This window comes from Salmo salar, unplaced genomic scaffold (genome assembly GCF_965601325.2).
Source record: "Salmo salar unplaced genomic scaffold, fSalSal1 ptg000152l, whole genome shotgun sequence".
NCBI classification, from domain to species: Eukaryota; Metazoa; Chordata; class Actinopteri; order Salmoniformes; family Salmonidae; genus Salmo; species Salmo salar.
Genome location: NW_027675323.1, coordinates 1,735,642 through 1,755,836, shown reverse-complemented (window position 1 = coordinate 1,755,836; position 20,195 = coordinate 1,735,642). Strand labels below are relative to the sequence as shown.

The 20,195-nt window shown below is 42.2% G+C and overlaps 1 protein-coding gene and 1 long non-coding RNA gene across 2 annotated transcripts; both read left to right on the top strand.

Moving 5' to 3' along the window:
• Window positions 1-338: 338 nt before the first annotated feature.
• On the top strand, window positions 339-4,727 carry LOC145867022 (uncharacterized). The gene is made up of 3 exons (XR_014383195.1): window positions 339-1,281; window positions 3,217-3,838; window positions 4,001-4,727. It is a non-coding gene; the product is annotated as an uncharacterized LOC145867022 (long non-coding RNA).
• A 992-nt stretch (window positions 4,728-5,719) lies between these two features.
• Window positions 5,720-18,673, top strand: LOC145866984 (uncharacterized). Its single transcript, XM_082971039.1, has 2 exons — window positions 5,720-5,729; window positions 15,439-18,673. Exons 1-2 carry the CDS (start codon window positions 5,720-5,722, stop codon window positions 16,566-16,568), a joined length of 1,140 nt encoding a protein of 379 aa, XP_082827165.1. The 3' UTR covers window positions 16,569-18,673.
• Window positions 18,674-20,195: the final 1,522 nt, after the last annotated feature.

Sequence of the window (20,195 nt, the reverse complement as noted above, 5' to 3'; positions counted from 1 at the left end):
GAGGGACCTGATCCTAGATCATAATGAATCAGATTACATGGAGAGGAGGGACCTGATCCTAGATCATAATGAATCAGATTACATGGAGAGGGGGGGACCTGATCCTAGATCATAATGAATCAGATTACATGGAGAGGAGGGACCTGATCCTAGATCATAATGAATCAGATTACATGGAGAGGAGGGACCTGATCCTAGATCATAATGAATCAGATTACATGGAGAGGGGGGGACCTGATCCTAGATCATAATGAATCAGATTACATGGAGAGGGGGGACCTGATCCTAGATCATAATGAATCAGATTACATGGAGAGGGGGGACCTGATCCTAGATCATAATGAATCAGATTACATAGACAGGGGGAGCTGATCCTGGTTCAGCACTCCTCCTTTGAGACACTGCCTTTATGAATAAGGAATGCTGTTGTAAAGTCTAGTTACAGCAGGTGTTTACTGCCATCTAGTGGAAGATACCAATAAAACACTTTATTATCAGGGTGGGGAGACGGCTGAGTGCAGGATCCATGGTGAGATGACAAAAGAGGAAAACACACTATATGGAGAGAAGTACAAATAAAGTATTTCTGAACAATAAAGGACAGAGTAAGATAATGAATACCTGGAATTACATATTATTACTAGTTAGTAGATCTCTTCTGTCATCATTATTTACCCATACACCGGTGACGTCAGAAGGGACGTGATTTCCTCATATGAAAGTGAAAGTAACTGTGGTTACAAAATGTAGCGCACATTTCTCAGCAACATTAGAAGCAGGATAAATGTGTTGATTTGAAGGACAGACGTACAGACTCTGGTAAGTCTTGGCTACATATAACTATTATAAAGTTAGGTCGTAGTCAGACATTCAATAGACAGAGTAGGCTTGAGATATGATTCTTTATCATGCTGACCAACCTGGGCCCGTTTTCCACGATGGAATTTAGGCTTAACGCTGGAAACGCATAAGAAGTGGTAAACGATAATTAACAAAATACAAAGTTGAGTAAACGCTATTTTACAAATAAAAAGGTGCGTAAGCGCGTTTACGTGGGTTTACCCTCCACCACATCCCCGTTGATGTGGTGTGCAGCGTAGAGTGTATAGTCATTTAGTCTCTATAGACCAGGTGGCCAGTTGGTGAGAAACTGTTCAGATGGGGTGGTTTAGACCACTGCACCACCCAGGAGGTGACTGAAAGTAAATATGTGATTTTGTACAGGATCCATTTTGAGATGACAGAGCAGAAAACACTATATGGACAATACTGACAAATAAAGTAAGTATTTATGAACAATAATTCATTCTAAATGACAGAGTATGTGAATGAATACCAGGAATGATATATTACTAGTTAGTAGAACTGCTACTTGAGCTGAGTTGCTGACAGACAGCAGTTTTCAAAGTGGAAACTAATCAGTAGGTCTACATGTTATCAGTAAAACGTCTGGTAAAGATGGCGGAGGAGCTTTTACATTATATGGTTTTATGTTTATCTCAGGGTTTCTCAATCTTTTAGTTATTATCCAGCACTTACACACCTTACAGGGGAAAAACACAACTAAACCTGATTTCGAGTAAATTATAAGTTTAGCTAAAATAATGTAAGAGAGATGTCTTGAAGAAGGACTATAACATTTTTTAAGCAAGATTCAGAACAATGTCACGTTACTGCTGTCTCATGTAACTGACTGTTAGCCCCACCCTCTGGTTACTGTTGTTATATGAAGGGTGACTCCTTGACTACAGTTGAAACTGACTGTTAGCTCCACCCTCTGGTTACTGTTGTTACATGAAGGGTGACTCCTTGACTACAGTTGTAACTGACTGTTAGCTCCACCCTCTGGTTACTGTTGTTATATGAAGGGTGACTCCTTGACTACAGTTGAAACTGACTGTTAGCCCCACCCTCTGGTTACTGTTGTTATATGAAGGGTGACTCCTTGACTACAGTTGAAACTGACTGTTAGCTCCACCCTCTGGTTACTGTTGTTACATGAAGGGTGACTCCTTGACTACAGTTGTAACTGACTGTTAGCTCCACCCTCTGGTTACTGTTGTTATATGAAGGGTGACTCCTTGACTACAGTTGAAACTGACTGTTAGCCCCACCCTCTGGTTACTGTTGTTATATGAAGGGTGACTCCTTGACTACAGTTGAAACTGACTGTTAGCTCCACCCTCTGGTTACTGTTGTTATATGAAGGGTGACTCCTTGACTACAGTTGAAACTGACTGTTAGCTCCACCCTCTGGTTACTGTTGTTATGTGAAGGGTGACACCTTGACTACAGTTGAAACTGACTGTTAGCCCCACCCTCTGGTTACTGTTGTTATGTGAAGGGTGACACCTTGACTACAGTTGAAACTGACTGTTAGCTCCACCCTCTGGTTACTGTTGTTATATGAAGGGTGACTCCTTGACTACAGTTGAAACTGACTGTTAGCTCCACCCTCTGGTTACTGTTGTTATATGAAGGGTGACTCCTTGACTACAGTTGAAACTGACTGTTAGCTCCACCCTCTGGTTACTGTTGTTATATGAAGAGTGACTCCTTGACTACAGTTGAAACTGACTGTTAGCTCCACCCTCTGGTTACTGTTGTTATATGAAGGGTGACACCTTGACTACAGTTGAAACTGACTGTTAGCTCCACCCTCTGGTTACTGTTGTTATATGAAGGGTGACACCTTGACTACAGTTGAAACTGAATATAAGAAAGTATCTGTACAGGGTCATTTTGAGATGACAGAGCAGCTCATAGTTTAACCTCTAAACTGCAACTCAGTTTCCAAGTAAAGTGAGTATTTCAGGTCAATAATCTAGAATAAAGTAGAGGGAACATTTGGAATCCACTAAACTAGTGTAGGAGTGCTGCTGAGTCATTCCTACCATGTGGTGTCTTTTCTGTCCCCGGGAAAAATCAGTTCTTATTTAGTGTAAAATGTGGATTCAAAAAGGCTTTAAATATCAGGTGTCCTTTACCTTATAAACACCAAAATATGGATCCTGAAAGGGAATGTTATGCATTTTAACACTTTTTGTCAGAAGATGTAGGCGTTTTTGTCCCCAGGTGTTATTTATCAACTTCTACAATAAATATAAGCCATAAAATAACAAAATGTTAAACTGTTTCTTCATTATTTTATAGTCCTAGTTGAAGTCTCTTTCATCAATGACTTTTTTCATGATTATTGTATTTATCTATCCATAGGGGAAGCCTGGGCAACTGAAATGTCTGAGCTTTTTCAACAGTGTAACTATGAACATCTGTACCAAAACCAAATGAAGGGAGACATAGATATGATTAAAAAACAACTGTTGATGCGACATGAAAAAAAGATGGGTGGAGGAGATGAATCATCAACCCAAATTGAGAACCTTTTGTTTGATTCAGGGTGAATTGGTGTGTGAGAGATATATTATGTATAACCTACCTAAAAGCAAGAGATCTCTATGTGCACAGGGAAGATCAGGGATATTGTCTCTGTGTATTGAAACAGGTCAGATCAGGGATATTGCCTCTGCGTATTGAAACAGTTCAGATCAGGGATATTGTCTCTGCGTATTGAAACAGTTCAGATCAGGGATATTTCCTCTGAGTATTGAAACAGGTCAGATCAGGGATATTGTCTCTGCGTATTGAAACAGTTCAGATCAGGGATATTTCCTCTGAGTATTGAAACAGGTCAGATCAGGGATATTGTCTCTGAGTATTGAAACAGGTCAGATCAGGGATATTGTCTCTGAGTATTGAAACAGATTATTTCAGGAATATTGTCTCTGTGTATTGAAACAGGTACGATCATGGATATTGCCTCTGAGTATTGAAACAGGTAAGATCAGGAGTATTTTCTCTGAGTATTGAAACAGGTCAGTATTGTGGTGAAATGGAGGAAAGACTATGTAACTATTGTGACCTTAAAGAAATAGAGAATTAAACTGATTTAATCCTCTATTTCCTTTTCTACCATGATATACGCTTGCTCTTATTCCAGAAAGACCACCAGATATACCCTGGCAGTATGTGATGAGTGATGAGGAGAAATTGAAATGTTTTTTTGTCCATTGTGTATTTCCGTTTGTGGAATATTTAGATAAATCCTGGAATATAAGAAAAATGTTTATCTATAATTAAATTGTAAAAATATTTAGCTTCTGCGTGGTAAATGGTACATGTGTATATAGATTGTGTATAGACTTGTCTCCCATATGAGTCTTCTATGTGGTAAATGGTACATGTGTATATAGATTGTGTATAGACTTGTCTCCCATATGAGTCTTCTATGTGGTAAATGGTACATGTGTATATATAGATTGTGTATAGACTTGTCTCCCATATGAGTCTTCTATGTGGTAAATGGTACATGTGTATATATAGATTGTGTATAGACTTGTCTCCCATATGAGTCTTCTATGTGGTAAATGGTACATGTGTATATAGATTGTGTATAGACTTGTCTCCCATATTAATCTTCTATGTGGTAAATGGTATGTGTATATATAGATTGTGTATAGACTTGTCTCCCATATGAATCTTCTATGTGGTAAATGGTATGTGTATATATAGATTGTGTATAGGCTTGTCTCCCATATGACTCTTCTATGTGGTAAATGGTATGTGTATATATAGATTGTGTATAGACTTGTCTCCCATATGAATCTTCTCTTTGTGTCAGACTGGGTTCAAATTCCTTCTGTTTATTTTTTTCTGTATTTATTTATCTGTATATGTTATGTATGTATATATATACAGTGTGTATGTATGTATGTGTATATATACAGTGTGTATGTATGTATGTGTATATATACAGTGTGTATGTATGTATGTATATATATACAGTGTGTATGTATGTATGTATGTGTATATATACAGTGTGTATGTATGTATGTATGTGTATATATACAGTGTGTATGTATGTATGTATGTGATGTGTATATATACAGTGTGTATGTATGTATGTGTATATATACAGTGTGTATGTATGTATGTGTATATATACAGTGTATATGTTATGTATGTGTATATATACAGTGTGTATGTATGTATGTATGTATGTATGTATGTATGTATGTGTATATATACAGTGTGTATGTATGTATGTATGTGTATATATACAGTGTGTATGTATGTATGTGTATATATACAGTGTATATGTTATGTATGTGTATATATACAGTGTGTATGTATGTATGTGTATCTATACAGTGTGTATGTATGTATGTATGTGATGTGTATATATACAGTGTGTATGTATGTGCATATATACAGTGTGTGTATATGTGTATATTATTGTTCTGCTCTAGGGATATAATTATTGTTTGCATCACCTTATTTACTATTATGTATTGATTTTTACCTTACGTTGTTTTCATTCTTCATGTGATGCTCAATGCAGAGAGCACTGAAGAGGAATTATCATTTAATTACCACAGTGAATTATTGTAATGTTTGTTTATGTGGCAATTAACCCCATAAGGGATGGGTTGCCAGTTGGCGATTTGACATGGAAATAAAATGTCATTCATTCATTCATTTGTTCATTCATTTGTTCATTCATATTATTTAATTTAAGTTTTTCTGTGTGTCCCTAATATCACTTTCCACCCTGTTAGTTTGCTGTAATTCCTAGAGCAACACATAGAACACCAGCTTGTTTGTACAAGTCACAGTTTACAATAGAGTGGTATCATAATAGTTTGTTGGCCAAACCGGGATGTCTCATAGTCTGACAAACACCACTCTAGCTCTGACAACTAGATCATAATGAATCAGATTACATGGAGAGGGGGGACCTGATCCTAGATCATAATGAATCAGATTACATGGAGAGGAGGGACCTGATCCTAGATCATAATGAATCAGATTACATTGAGAGGGGGGACCTGATCCTAGATCATAATTAATCAGATTACATGGAGAGGGGGGACCTGATCCTAGATCATAATGAATCAGATTACATGGAGAGGAGGGGACCTGATCCTAGATCATAATGAATCAGATTACATGGAGAGGAGGGACCTGATCCTAGATCATAATGAATCAGATTACAAGGAGAGGGAGGACCTGATCCTAGATCATAATGAATCAGATTACATGGAGAGGAGGGACCTGATCCTAGATCATAATGAATCAGATTACATGGAGAGGGGGGACCTGATCCTAGATCATAATGAATCAGATTACATGGAGAGGGGGGACCTGATCCTAGATCATAATGAATCAGATTACATGGAGAGGAGGGACCTGATCCTAGATCATAATGAATCAGATTACATGGAGAGGGGGTACCTGATCCTAGATCATAATGAATCAGATTACATGGAGAGGAGGACCTGATCCTAGATCATAATGAATTAGATTACATGGAGAGGGGGGACCTGATCCTAGATCATAATGAATCAGATTACATGGAGAGGAGGACCTGATCCTAGATCATAATGAATCAGGTTACATGGAGAGGGGGACCTGATCCTGATTCCTCCTTTGAGACACTGCCTTTATGAATAAGGAATGCTGTTGTAAAGTGTAGTTACAGCAGGTGTTTACTGCCATCTAGTGGAAGATACCAATAAAACACTTTATTATCAGGGTGGGGAGACGGCTGAGTGCAGGATCCATGGTGAGATGACAAAAGAGGAAAACACACTATATGGAGAGAAGTACAAATAAAGTATTTCTGAACAATAAAGGACAGAGTAAGATAATGAATACCTGGAATTACATATTATTACTAGTTAGTAGATCTCTTCTGTCATCATTATTTAACCATACACCGGTGACGTCAGAAGGGACGTGATTTCCTCATATGAAAGTGAAAGTAACTGTGGTTACAAAATGTATCGCACATTTCTCAGCAACATTAGAAGCAGGATAAATGTGTTGATTTGAAGGACAGACTGACAGACTCTGGTAAGTCTTGGCTACATATAACTATTATAAAGTTAGGTCGTAGTCAGACATTCAATCGACAGAGTAACCTTGAGATATGATTCTTTATCATGCTGACCAACCTGGGCCCGGTTTCTGCGATAGAATTTAGACTTAACGCTGGAAACGCATAATAAGTGGTAAACGATAATTAACAAAATACAGTGTTGAGTAAACGCTATTTTACAAATAAAAAGGTGTGTAAGTGCGTTTACATGGGTTTACCCTCCACCACATCCCCGTTGAGGTGGTGTGCAGCGTAGAGTGCATAGTCATTTAGTCTCTATGGGCCTGTTGGTGAGGGCCACAGCATAGTCTTTTAGTCTCTATGGGCCAGATGGTGAGGGCCACAGCATAGTCCTTTAGTCTCTATGGGCCAGATGGTGAGGGCCACAGCATAGTCCTTTAGTCTCTATGGGCCAGATGGTGAGGGCCACAGCATAGTCCTTTAGTCTCTATGGGCCAGATGGTGAGGGCCACAGCATAGTCCTTTAGTCTCTATGGACCAGATGGTGAGGGCCACAGCATAGTCTTTTAGTCTCTATGGGCCAGATGGTGAGGGCCACAGCATAGTCATTTAGTCTCTATGGGCCTGTTGGTGAGGGCCACAGCATAGTCCTTTAGTCTCTATGGGCCAGATGGTGAGGGCCACAGCACAGTCACTTAGTCTCTATGGGCCAGATGGTGAGGGCCACAGCATAGTCATTTAGTCTATGGGCCTGTTGGTGAGGGCCACAGCATAGTCCTTTAGTCTCATTTAGGCCAGATGGTGAGGGCCACAGCATAGTCATTTAGTCTCTATGGGCCAGATGGTGAGGGCCACAGCATGGGAAAGAAACTGTTCAGATGGGGTCTATAACATCCAATCACATACTCCTCAAGATGAGGCTCATGATTTATAAGTTATATACCTTTTAATCTTTACATATATTGTCTTTATTTAAACCAAGGTAGTTTGAGTTAGTAGCGATGAAGTAGCAACTGTCAGCTGCTGTAAACCTGTGACAGTCTTCATAAGAGAGCTGATCTCGGATCAGTTTAGCTGTTTATATCATATTGATACTGCTGTTAACCATCTGACAGTCTTCATAGGAGAGCTGATCTCAGATCAGTTTAGCTTATTATATCATATTGATACTGCTGTAAACCTGTGACAGTCTTCATAGGAGAGCTGATCTCATATCAGTTTAGCTGTTTATATCATATTGATACTGCTGTAAACCTGTGACAGTCTTCATAGGAGAGCTGATCTCGTATCAGTTTAGCTGTTTATATCATATTGATACTCCTGTAAAGTCAGGTTACAGCAGGTGTTTACTGCCATCTAGTGGAAGATGTTTTATTTTTATTTCACTTTTATTTAACTAGGTAAGTCAGAACAAATTCTTATTAACAATGACGGCCTACCCCGGCCAAACCTTGACGACGCTGTGCCAATTGTGCGCCGCCCTATGGGACTCCCAGTCATGCAGCCTGGACTCTAACCAGGTACTGCAGTGACGCAAGAGGCGGGACTCTGCACCACTCGGGAGGCGGCTGAGCTGAAACAGAAAGTAAATATGTTATTTTGTTCAGGATCCATTTTGAGACGACAGAGCAGAAAACACTATATGGAGATGACTGACAAATAAGTAAGTATTTCTGAACAATAATTTATTCTATTGGACAGAGTAAGAGAATGAATACTAGGAATGAGATATTACTAGTTAGTAGAACTGCTACTTGAGCTGAGTTGCTGACAGACAGCAGTTTTCAAAGTGGAAACTAATCAGTAGGTCTACATGTTATCAGTAAAACGTCTGGTAAAGATGGTGGAGGAGCTTTTACATTATATGGTTTTATGTTTATCTCAGGGTTTCTCAATCCTTTAGTTATTATCCAGCACGTACACACCTTACAGGGGAAAAACACAACTAAACCTGATTTCCAGTAAATTATAAGTTTAGCTAAAATAATGTAAGAGAGATGTCTTGAAGAAGGACTATAACATTTTTTTAGCAAGATTCAGAACAATGTCACGTTACTGCTGTCTCATGTAACTGACTGTTAGCTCCACCCTCTGGTTACTGTTGTTATGTGAAGGGTGACACCTTGACTACAGTTGAAACTGACTGTTAGCTCCACCCTCTGGTTATTGTTGTTATATGAAGGGTGACTCCTTGACTACAGTTGAAACTGACTGTTAGCCCCACCCTCTGGTTACTGTTGTTATATGAAGGGTGACTCCTTGACTACAGTTGAAACTGACTGTTAGCCCCACCCTCTGGTTACTGTTGTTATGTGAAGGGTGACACCTTGACTACAGTTGAAACTGACTGTTAGCTCCACCCTCTGGTTACTGTTGTTATGTGAAGGGTGACTCCTTGACTACAGTTGAAACTGACTGTTAGCTCCACCCTCTGGTTATTGTTGTTATATGAAGGGTGACACCTTGACTACAGTTGAAACTGACTGTTAGCTCCACCCTCTGGTTACTGTTGTTATATGAAGGGTGACTCCTTGACTACAGTTGAAACTGACTGTTAGCTCCACCCTCTGGTTACTGTTGTTATGTGAAGGGTGACTCCTTGACTACAGTTGAAACTGACTGTTAGCCCCACCCTCTGGTTACTGTTGTTATGTGAAGGGTGACTCCTTGACTACAGTTGAAACTGACTGTTAGCTCCACCCTCTGGTTACTGTTGTTATATGAAGGGTGACACCTTGACTACAGTTGAAACTGACTGTTAGCTCCACCCTCTGGTTACTGTTGTTATATGAAGGGTGACTCCTTGACTACAGTTGAAACTGACTGTTAGCTCCACCCTCTGGTTACTGTTGTTATATGAAGGGTGACTCCTTGACTACAGTTGAAACTGACTGTTAGCTCCACCCTCTGGTTACTGTTGTTATATGAAGGGTGACTCCTTGACTACAGTTGAAACTGACTGTTAGCTCCACCCTCTGGTTACTGTTGTTATATGAAGGGTGACTCCTTGACTACAGTTGAAACTGACTGTTAGCTCCACCCTCTGGTTACTGTTGTTATATGAAGGGTGACTCCTTGACTACAGTTGAAACTGACTGTTAGCTCCACCCTCTGGTTACTGTTGTTATGTGAAGGGTGACTCCTTGACTACAGTTGAAACTGACTGTTAGCTCCACCCTCTGGTTACTGTTGTTATGTGAAGGGTGACTCCTTGACTACAGTTGTAACTGACTGTTAGCCCCACCCTCTGGTTATTGTTGTTATGTGAAGGGTGACTCCTTGACTACAGTTGTAACTGACTGTTAGCTCCACCCTCTGGTTACTGTTGTTATGTGAAGGGTGACTCCTTGACTACAGTTGAAACTGACTGTTAGCTCCACCCTCTGGTTATTGTTGTTATGTGAAGGGTGACTCCTTGACTACAGTTGAAACTGACTGTTAGCTCCACCCTCTGGTTACTGTTGTTATATGAAGGGTGACTCCTTGACTACAGTTGAAACTGACTGTTAGCTCCACCCTCTGGTTACTGTTGTTATATGAAGGGTGACTCCTTGACTACAGTTGTAACTGACTGTTAGCCCCACCCTCTGGTTACTGTTGTTATGTGAAGGGTGACTCCTTGACTACAGTTGAAACTGACTGTTAGCTCCACCCTCTGGTTACTGTTGTTATGTGAAGGGTGACTCCTTGACTACAGTTGAAACTGACTGTTAGCTCCACCCTCTGGTTACTGTTGTTATGTGAAGGGTGACTCCTTGACTACAGTTGAAACTGACTGTTAGCTCCACCCTCTGGTTACTGTTGTTATGTGAAGGGTGACTCCTTGACTACAGTTGAAACTGACTGTTAGCTCCACCCTCTGGTTATTGTTGTTATATGAAGGGTGACACCTTGACTACAGTTGAAACTGACTGTTAGCTCCACCCTCTGGTTACTGTTGTTATGTGAAGGGTGACTCCTTGACTACAGTTGAAACTGACTGTTAGCTCCACCCTCTGGTTACTGTTGTTATATGAAGGGTGACTCCTTGACTACAGTTGAAACTGACTGTTAGCTCCACCCTCTGGTTACTGTTGTTATATGAAGGGTGACTCCTTGACTACAGTTGAAACTGACTGTTAGCTCCACCCTCTGGTTACTGTTGTTATGTGAAGGGTGACTCCTTGACTACAGTTGAAACTGACTGTTAGCTCCACCCTCTGGTTACTGTTGTTATATGAAGAGTGACTCCTTGACTACAGTTGAAACTGACTGTTAGCTCCACCCTCTGGTTACTGTTGTTATGTGAAGGGTGACTCCTTGACTACAGTTGAAACTGACTGTTAGCTCCACCCTCTGGTTATTGTTGTTATATGAAGGGTGACACCTTGACTACAGTTGAAACTGACTGTTAGCTCCACCCTCTGGTTACTGTTGTTATGTGAAGGGTGACTCCTTGACTACAGTTGAAACTGACTGTTAGCTCCACCCTCTGGTTACTGTTGTTATATGAAGGGTGACACCTTGACTACAGTTGAAACTGACTGTTAGCTCCACCCTCTGGTTATTGTTGTTATGTGAAGGGTGACTCCTTGACTACAGTTGAAACTGACTGTTAGCCCCACCCTCTGGTTACTGTTGTTATGTGAAGGGTGACTCCTTGACTACAGTTGAAACTGACTGTTAGCTCCACCCTCTGGTTACTGTTGTTATGTGAAGGGTGACTCCTTGACTACAGTTGTAACTGACTGTTAGCTCCACCCTCTGGTTACTGTTGTTATATGAAGGGTGACTCCTTGACTACAGTTGAAACTGACTGTTAGCTCCACCCTCTGGTTACTGTTGTTATATGAAGAGTGACTCCTTGACTACAGTTGAAACTGACTGTTAGCTCCACCCTCTGGTTACTGTTGTTATGTGAAGGGTGACTCCTTGACTACAGTTGTAACTGACTGTTAGCCCCACCCTCTGGTTACTGTTGTTATATGAAGGGTGACTCCTTGACTACAGTTGAAACTGAATATAAGAAAGTATCTGTACAGGGTCATTTTGAGATGACAGAGCAGCTCATAGTTTAACCTCTAAACTGCAACTCAGTTTCCAAGTAAAGTGAGTATTTCAGGTTAATAATGTAGAATAAAGTAGAGGGAACATTTGGAATCCACTAAACTAGTGTCTAGGTGCTGCTGAGTCATTCCTACCATGTGGTGCCTTTTCTGTCCACAAGAAATATCAGTTCTTATTTAGTGTAAAATGTGGATTCAAAAAGGCTTTAAATATAAGGTGTATAATATAAGGCTTAACTTCCTGAACATTCGAGACGTGTAGTCCACTTGTCACTCCAATCTCATTTGCATTAGCGTAGCCTCTTCTGTAGCTTGTCTACTATGTGTCTGCCTATCCCTGTTCTCTCTCCTCTGCACAGGCCATACAAACGCTCCACACCGCGTGGCCGCTGCCACTCTAACCTGGTGGTCCCAGCGCGCACGACCCACGTGGAGTTCCAGGTCTCCGGCAGCCTCTGGAACTGCCGGTCTGCGGCCAACAAGGCTGAGTTCATCTCAGCCTATGCTACCCTCCAGTCCCTAGACTTCCTGGCGCTGACGGAAACATGGATCACCACAGATAACACTGCTACTCCTACTGCTCTCTCCTCGTCTGACTACGTGTTCTCGCATACCCCTAGAGCATCGAGCCAGCGGGGTGGTGGCACTGGAATCCTCATCTCTCCCAAGTGGACATTCTCTCTTTCTCCCCTGACCCATCTGTCTATCTCCTCATTTGAATTCCATGCTGTCACAGTTACCAGCCCTTTCAAGCTTAACATCCTTATCATTTATCGCCCTCCAGGTTCCCTTGGAGAGTTCATCAATGAGCTTGACGCCTTGATAAGTTCCTTTCCTGAGGATGGCTCACCTCTCACAGTTCTGGGTGACTTTAACCTCCCCACGTCTACCTTCGACTCATTCCTCTCTGCCTCCTTCTTTCCACTCCTCTCCTCTTTCGACCTCACCCTCTCACCTTCCCCCCCTACTCACAAGGCAGGCAATACGCTTGACCTCATCTTTACTAGATGCTGTTCTTCCACTAATCTCATTGCAACTCCCCTCCAAGTCTCCGACCACTACCTTGTATCCTTTTCCCTCTCGCTCTCATCCAACACTTCTCACTCTCCCCCTACTCGGATGGTATTGCGCCGTCCCAACCTTCGCTCTCTCTCTCCCGCTACTCTCTCCTCTTCCATCCTATCATCTCTTCCCTCTGCTCAAACCTTCTCCAACCTATCTCCTGATTCTGCCTCCTCAACCCTCCTCTCCTCCCTCTCTGCATCCTTTGATTTCCTCTGTCCCCTATCCTCCAGGCCGGCTCGGTCCTCCCCTCCTGCTCCGTGGCTCGACGACTCACTGCGAGCTCACAGAACAGGGCTCCGGGCAGCCGAGCGGAAATGGAGGAAAACTCGCCTCCCTGCGGACCTGGCATCCTTTCACTCCCTCCTCTCTACATTTTCCTCTTCTGTCTCTGCTGCTAAAGCCACTTTCTACCACTCTAAACTCCAAGCATCTGCCTCTAACCCTAGGAAGCTCTTTGCTACCTTCTCCTCCCTCCTGAATCCTCCTCCCCCTGCCCCCCCCCCCTCCTCCCTCTCTGCGGATGACTTCGTCAACCATTTTGAAAAGAAGGTTGACGACATCCGATCCTCGTTTGCTAAGTCAAACGACACTGCTGGTCCTGCTCACACTGCCCTACCCTGTGCTTTGACCTCTTTCTCCCCTCTCTCTCCAGATGAAATCTCGCGTCTTGTGACGGCCGGCCGCCCAACAACCTGCCCACTTGACCCTATCCCCTCCTCTCTTCTCCAGACCATTTCCGGAGACCTTCTCCCCTACCTCACCTCGCTCATCAACGCATCCTTGACCGCTGGCTACGTCCCTTCCGTCTTCAAGAGAGCGAGAGTTGCACCCCTTCTGAAAAAACCTACACTCGATCCCTCCGATGTCAACAACTACAGGCCAGTATCCCTTCTTTCCTTTCTCTCCAAAACTCTTGAACGCGCCGTGCTTGGCCAGCTCTCTTGCTATCTCTCTCAGAATGACCTTCTTGATCCTAATCAGTCAGGTTTCAAGACTGGGCATTCAACTGAGACTGCTCTTCTCTGTGTCACGGAGGCTCTCCGCACTGCTAAAGCTAACTCTCTCTCCTCTGCTCTCATCCTTCTAGACCTATCTGCTGCCTTTGATACCGTGAACCATCAGATCCTCCTCTCCACCCTCTCCGAGCTGGGCATCTCCGGCACCGCGCACGCTTGGATTGCGTCCTACCTGACAGGTCGCTCCTACCAGGTGGCGTGGCGAGAATCTGTCTCCGCACCACGTGCTCTCACCACTGGTGTCCCCCAGGGCTCTGTTCTTGGCCCACTCCTATTCTCGCTATACACCAAGTCACTTGGCTCTGTCATATCCTCACATGGTCTCTCATATCATTGCTATGCAGATGACACACAATTAATCTTCTCCTTTCCCCCTTCTGACAACCAGGTGGCGAATCGCATCTCTGCATGTCTGGCAGACATATCAGTGTGGATGACGGATCACCACCTCAAGCTGAACCTCGGCAAGACGGACCTGCTCTTCCTCCCGGGGAAGGACTGCCCGTTCCATGATCTCGCCATCACGGTTGACAACTCCCTTGTGTCCTCCTCCCAGAGTGCTAAGAGCCTTGGCGTGACCCTGGACAACACCCTGTCGTTCTCCACCAACATCAAGGCGGTGACCCGATCCTGTAGGTTCATGCTCTACAACATTCGCAGAGTACGACCCTGCCTCACACAGGAAGCGGCGCAGGTCCTAATCCAGGCACTTGTCATCTCCCGTCTGGATTACTGCAACTCGCTGTTGGCTGGGCTCCCTGCCTGTGCCATTAAACCCCTACAACTCATCCAGAACGCCGCAGCCCGTCTGGTGTTCAACCTTCCCAAGTTCTCTCACGTCACCCCGCTCCTCCGCTCTCTCCACTGGCTTCCAGTCGAAGCTCGCATCCGCTACAAGACCATGGTGCTTGCCTACGGAGCTGTGAGGGGAACGGCACCTCCGTACCTTCAGACTCTGATCAGGCCCTACACCCAAACAAGGGCACTCCGTTCATCCACCTCTGGCCTGCTCGCCTCCCTACCTCTGAGGAAGCACAGTTCCCGCTCAGCCCAGTCAAAACTGTTCGCTGCTCTGGCACCCCAATGGTGGAACAAGCTCCCTCACGACGCCAGGACAGCGGAGTCAATCACCACCTTCCGGAGACACCTGAAACCCCACCTCTTTAAGGAATACCTAGGATAGGATAAAGTAATCCTCCTAACCCCCCCTTAAAAGATTTAGATGCACTATTGTAAAGTGGTTGTTCCACTGGATATTATAGGTGAATGCACCAATTTGTAAGTCGCTCTGGATAAGAGCGTCTGCTAAATGACTAAAATGTAAATGTAAATGTAGAGTTTCAACAACATGAATAACTTATTTCTAGTTACTACTAATGTGAAAACAAGACAAAATAAGATTGTTGCTAAGTTGACTGTCTTAATTGTCAAATAATTGAACAGACGTCAATTGTTGTACAACTTCATGGGTACGACCTTTTACCTCAAATAAACAATGGATTTCTGCTGTTGTGGGCCTTTAACCATCTGTCTGACTTTGTCGTTCACACAGGAGAGAGGCGGGACAGTTGTGGATCCTCTGGGGAGCCTCAACAACATCATGAAGCTGACAAGGCAGAGAAGAGTCTCTCCAGATCAGAACTCCTCAAGAAACACCAGCAGAGACCCACAGGGAAGAGAACTCACTGCTGCTCTGACTGTGGGAAGAGATTCACCTCATTAGGCATTAAAATTCATCAGAGAACACACACAGGAGAGAAACCTTATAGCTGTGATCAATGTGGGAAGAGTTTTGTTCAATCTGGCAATCTGACATCACACCAGAGAACACACACAGGAGAGAAACCGTATAGCTGTGATCAGTGTGAGAAGAGTTTTACTGAGTCTGGGGGTCTGACTAAACACCAGAGAACACACACAGGAGAGAAACCTTATAGCTGTGATGAATGTGGGAAGAGTTTTATTACATCTAACATTCTGACTCAACACAAGATAACACACACAGGAGAGAAATCTTATAGCTGTGATCAATGTGGGAAGAGTTTTGGTCGATCTGGAGAACTGACTGTGCACCAGAGAATACACACAGGAGAGAAACCCTATAGCTGTGATCAATGTGGGAAGAGTTTTGCTGCGTCTACCAATCTGACTCTACACCAGAGAACACACACAGGAGAGAAACCTTATGGCTGTGGTCAATGTGGGAAGAGTTTTGTTCAATCTGGCCATCTGACATTACACCAGAGAACACACACAGGAGATAAACCTTTTAGCTGTGATCAATGTGGAAAGAGTTTTGCTGCATCTAGCACTCTGACGCTACACCAGAGAACACACACAGGAGAGAAATCTTATAGCTGTGGTCAATGTGGGAAGAGTTTTGTTCAATCTGGCCATCTGACAGTGCACCAGAGAACACACACAGGAGAGAAACCATATAGCTGTGATCAGTGTGGGAAGAGTTTTACTGAGTCTGGGGGTCTGACTAAACACCAGAGAACACACACAGGAGAGAACCCTCATAGCTGTGACCAGAGATAATCTGATAAAAGATCTCTGATCAAATGTCAGAAACTACTTACATGAAGGAGTTGTTTCATGATATCAATGAATTAATGTCACAATGTAGAATGTTTTAACATTGTAGAAGGAGTATTTTAATGATGTCCCAATGTAGAACCCTAAACGTTTGTCCCCTGTTCTATTGATTTCAACATGATATGGATATTATCCTCAGGGGGAAAATCCAGGCTCTGAATTGAAAGAGTACTATATATGTGATTTAACAAAAAGTTACTAACAAAAAAGTTGTTACACTTACCACGTTGGTGACCCACTGGAATCAAAATGCACCACTTCAAAATGTATCTGGCTGTTTTCTACCAGTTGTCCTCTAACCAGGGATGTACACATTATTCCCAGATTCCATGTGGTTTTTCAGCTGTTCGTTTTAACAGGACGTGCAACCTCATGTCCCTCCTCTTGCATAATTTATTTCAACATGATATCGATGAGTGATGACAAATAAGTTCCTTTGTTTAGCGACCCCTACATTTAAATGCATCACTCTAAAATGTAGCTGACTTTCTTCTGCTGGTTGTCCTCTAACCAGTGAGGTAAAATATATCTCCCATTTCCATGTGTTTATTTTAGTTGTGTTAGTTTCAACAGCACGTACAACCTGATTTCCCCTCTAATTGATTATCAGTGATTTATTGCTACTTGTCAAAACAAGGTGCTTGTTTAAAAAAAAATACAAGTAATATGATTATTGTGGCAGATGTTTGTGTATATAGCACATGTTATGTTTAGGTTTTCAATTTATCCCAAACTGTTTCTGCATATTGGTTATTGATTTGGACACTTAAAACTGTGTTTTGACATTGGGGCTATTTCATATTTTCATTTCATGTAACATTTAGTAATCATGATTATTCAACCAACTGACAATTTTTTTGGTACAATTATATTGACATTGTTGCCCTGCTTTTAGAATATCAGGGTTCATTCCCAGATGTGCCAACCCAAATGTACTAGAACATGACATTGGGGACTGGGCCCCGATCCAACAACATGCCTATCTAGTGAACCCTGAAAAGAGAGAGAAGCTCTGCAGTGAGGTGGAAAGTTAGTACAGATATTGCAGGAGTTTCCTCTTGAAATCAGACATGTCTGTGTCCTATTGGAGATGAGTTTTGTTTGGGCTCGTTCCAAGAGGACGAGAGTTCTAGAAGCTAAGGAAGGATTGTATAGAACGAAAGATGAAGGAGAAAAGATACTGTATATTATTTAGACATTTTTTTTCTTGTTTTTAATTGTTGACAGCCAGTAGACACCATGTTTATATTGTAGAAGGGAATACATTTAGTTGATTATAATGTGAAATGGAAGTTGTTTTCTGTTGGTGGTGAGCAAACTTGTCCAAAAGAAATATAGGATATATTTGTTGTCTTAAGGGGTAAGGTGTTACAGGCTTTGGTTTTTCCATTTATGTTTTGAGGTTGGACTTTAGCTCGTTAGCACGTCTAGCTCGTTAGCGCGTCTAGCTCGTTTGCGCGTCTAGCTCGTTTGCGCGTCTAGCTCGTTTGCGCGTCTAGCTCGTTTGCGCGTCTAGCTCGTTAGCCCGTCTAGCTCGTTAGCACGTCTAGCCCGTTAGCACGTAGGACGCACTGATTGGTGTCACCTCGTTAGTCAGTATGTGTTACACCTGTGCTGGCTTGTCCATCTCGTTAGTGGGAAGGTGTTTCACCTGAGCTGGTCCAGGTTCTATTTAAGAGTGTCTGGCCCAGTGCTCCAGTTGTCTTGATACATGTGGAGAGTCAACACCTTTAGTTGCTCCACCTTTTTGGTTTACATCCTGTCTTTAAGTTTGGTGTGGGATTTTCTTTTGTTTGCCTCTTCTTGGGCAGATTTAGTGGGTCTCATGGTGGGTGTCTTTTTAGGTCCCAGTCATGTAGGTTGAAAGGGGTGTATCTTGGCTGTAAAATACCTTTGTACTTTTGTATTATGGCTCTCAACGAATCATCTGGGGGGGAGTTGTTGACCAGCCATCATTATCGTAGAGCACTCGTTTGATTAATTTTGTATGTGTACGTTGTATTGCCCTGCTCCATTATTAAGTGAATAAAGATTTAGTTTAAGAATAACTCTGACTTGTGTGATAAGTTTGTCTCCTCAATTGATTTTAAAGAAATTAACCACCACATTTGGGGATGTGAATCTTGACTTGGTGACCGCTCCTGGTGACCTGGGTAAATGGTGCACGAGGGATCCCTCTAACTTGGGATCTCAGGGAGACCACACTGCGGGATATCCTCAATTGATTAAGACACGTTAAAACAGTTTTAACGTGTCTAAATCAATAACCAATATGCAGAAACAGTTTGGGATAAATTGAAAACCTAAACATAACATGTGCAATATACACAAACATCTGCCACAATAATCATATTACTTGTATTTTTTGAAACAAGCAGCTTATAAACTGCACAAGCACAAAAAACGCTGTTGTTTTGACAAGTAGCAATAAATCACTGATATCGATTAGGGGGGAAATCAGGTTGTACGTGCTGTTGAAACTAACACAACTAAAAAAACACATGGAAATGGAGATATATTTTACCTCACTGGTTAGAGGACAACCTGCAGAAGACAGTCAGCTACATTTTGGAGTGATGAATTTAAATGTAGGGGTCCCTAAAATAAGTAACACTTATTTGTCATAACTAATCAATATCATGCTAAAATCAATTGTGCCGAGAAGAGGGAGATGAGGTTGCACATCCTGTTAAAACTAACAGCTCAAAAACCACACGGAATCTGGGAATAATGTGTACATCCCTGGTTAGAGGACAACTTGTAGAAAACAGCTAGCTACATTTTGAAGTGATGCATTTTGATTCAAGTGGGTCACTAACATGGTAAGTGTAACACAACTCTTTTTTTGTTAGTACTTTTTGTTAAATCACATAAATAGTACTCTTTCAATTCAGAGCCTGGATTTTCCCCCTGAGGCTAATATCCATATCATGTTGAAATCAATAGAACAGGGGACAAACGTTTAGGGTTCTACATTGTGACATCATTAAAATACTCCTTCTACAATGTTAAAACATTCTACATTGTGACATCATTAAAATACTCCTACTACAATGTTTAAACATTCTACATTGTGACATTATTTCATTGATATCATGAAACAACTCCATGTATTTTCTGATGTTTGATCAGAGATCTTTTATCAGAGTATCTCTTGTCACATTGACCACAGCTATAAGGTTTCTCTCCTGTGTGTGTTCTCTGGTGCACTGTCAGATGTCTAGATTGACCAAAACTCTTCCAACATTTACCACAGCTATAAGGTTTCTCTACTGTGTGTATTCTCTGGTGTACTGTCAGATTATCAGATGTAGTAAAACTCTTCCCACATTGATCACAGCTAAAAGGTTTCTCTCCTGTGTGTATTCTCTGGTGTAAAGTCAGTTCTCCAGATTGACCAAAACTCTTCCCACATTGACCACAGCTATAAGATTTCTCTCCTGTGTGTCTTCTCTGGTGTACAGTCAGAATGCTTGATGTAGTGAAACTCTTCTCTCCTGTGTGTATTCTCTGGTGTAAAGTCAGTTCTCCAGATTGACCAAAACTCTAACCACATTGACCACATATATA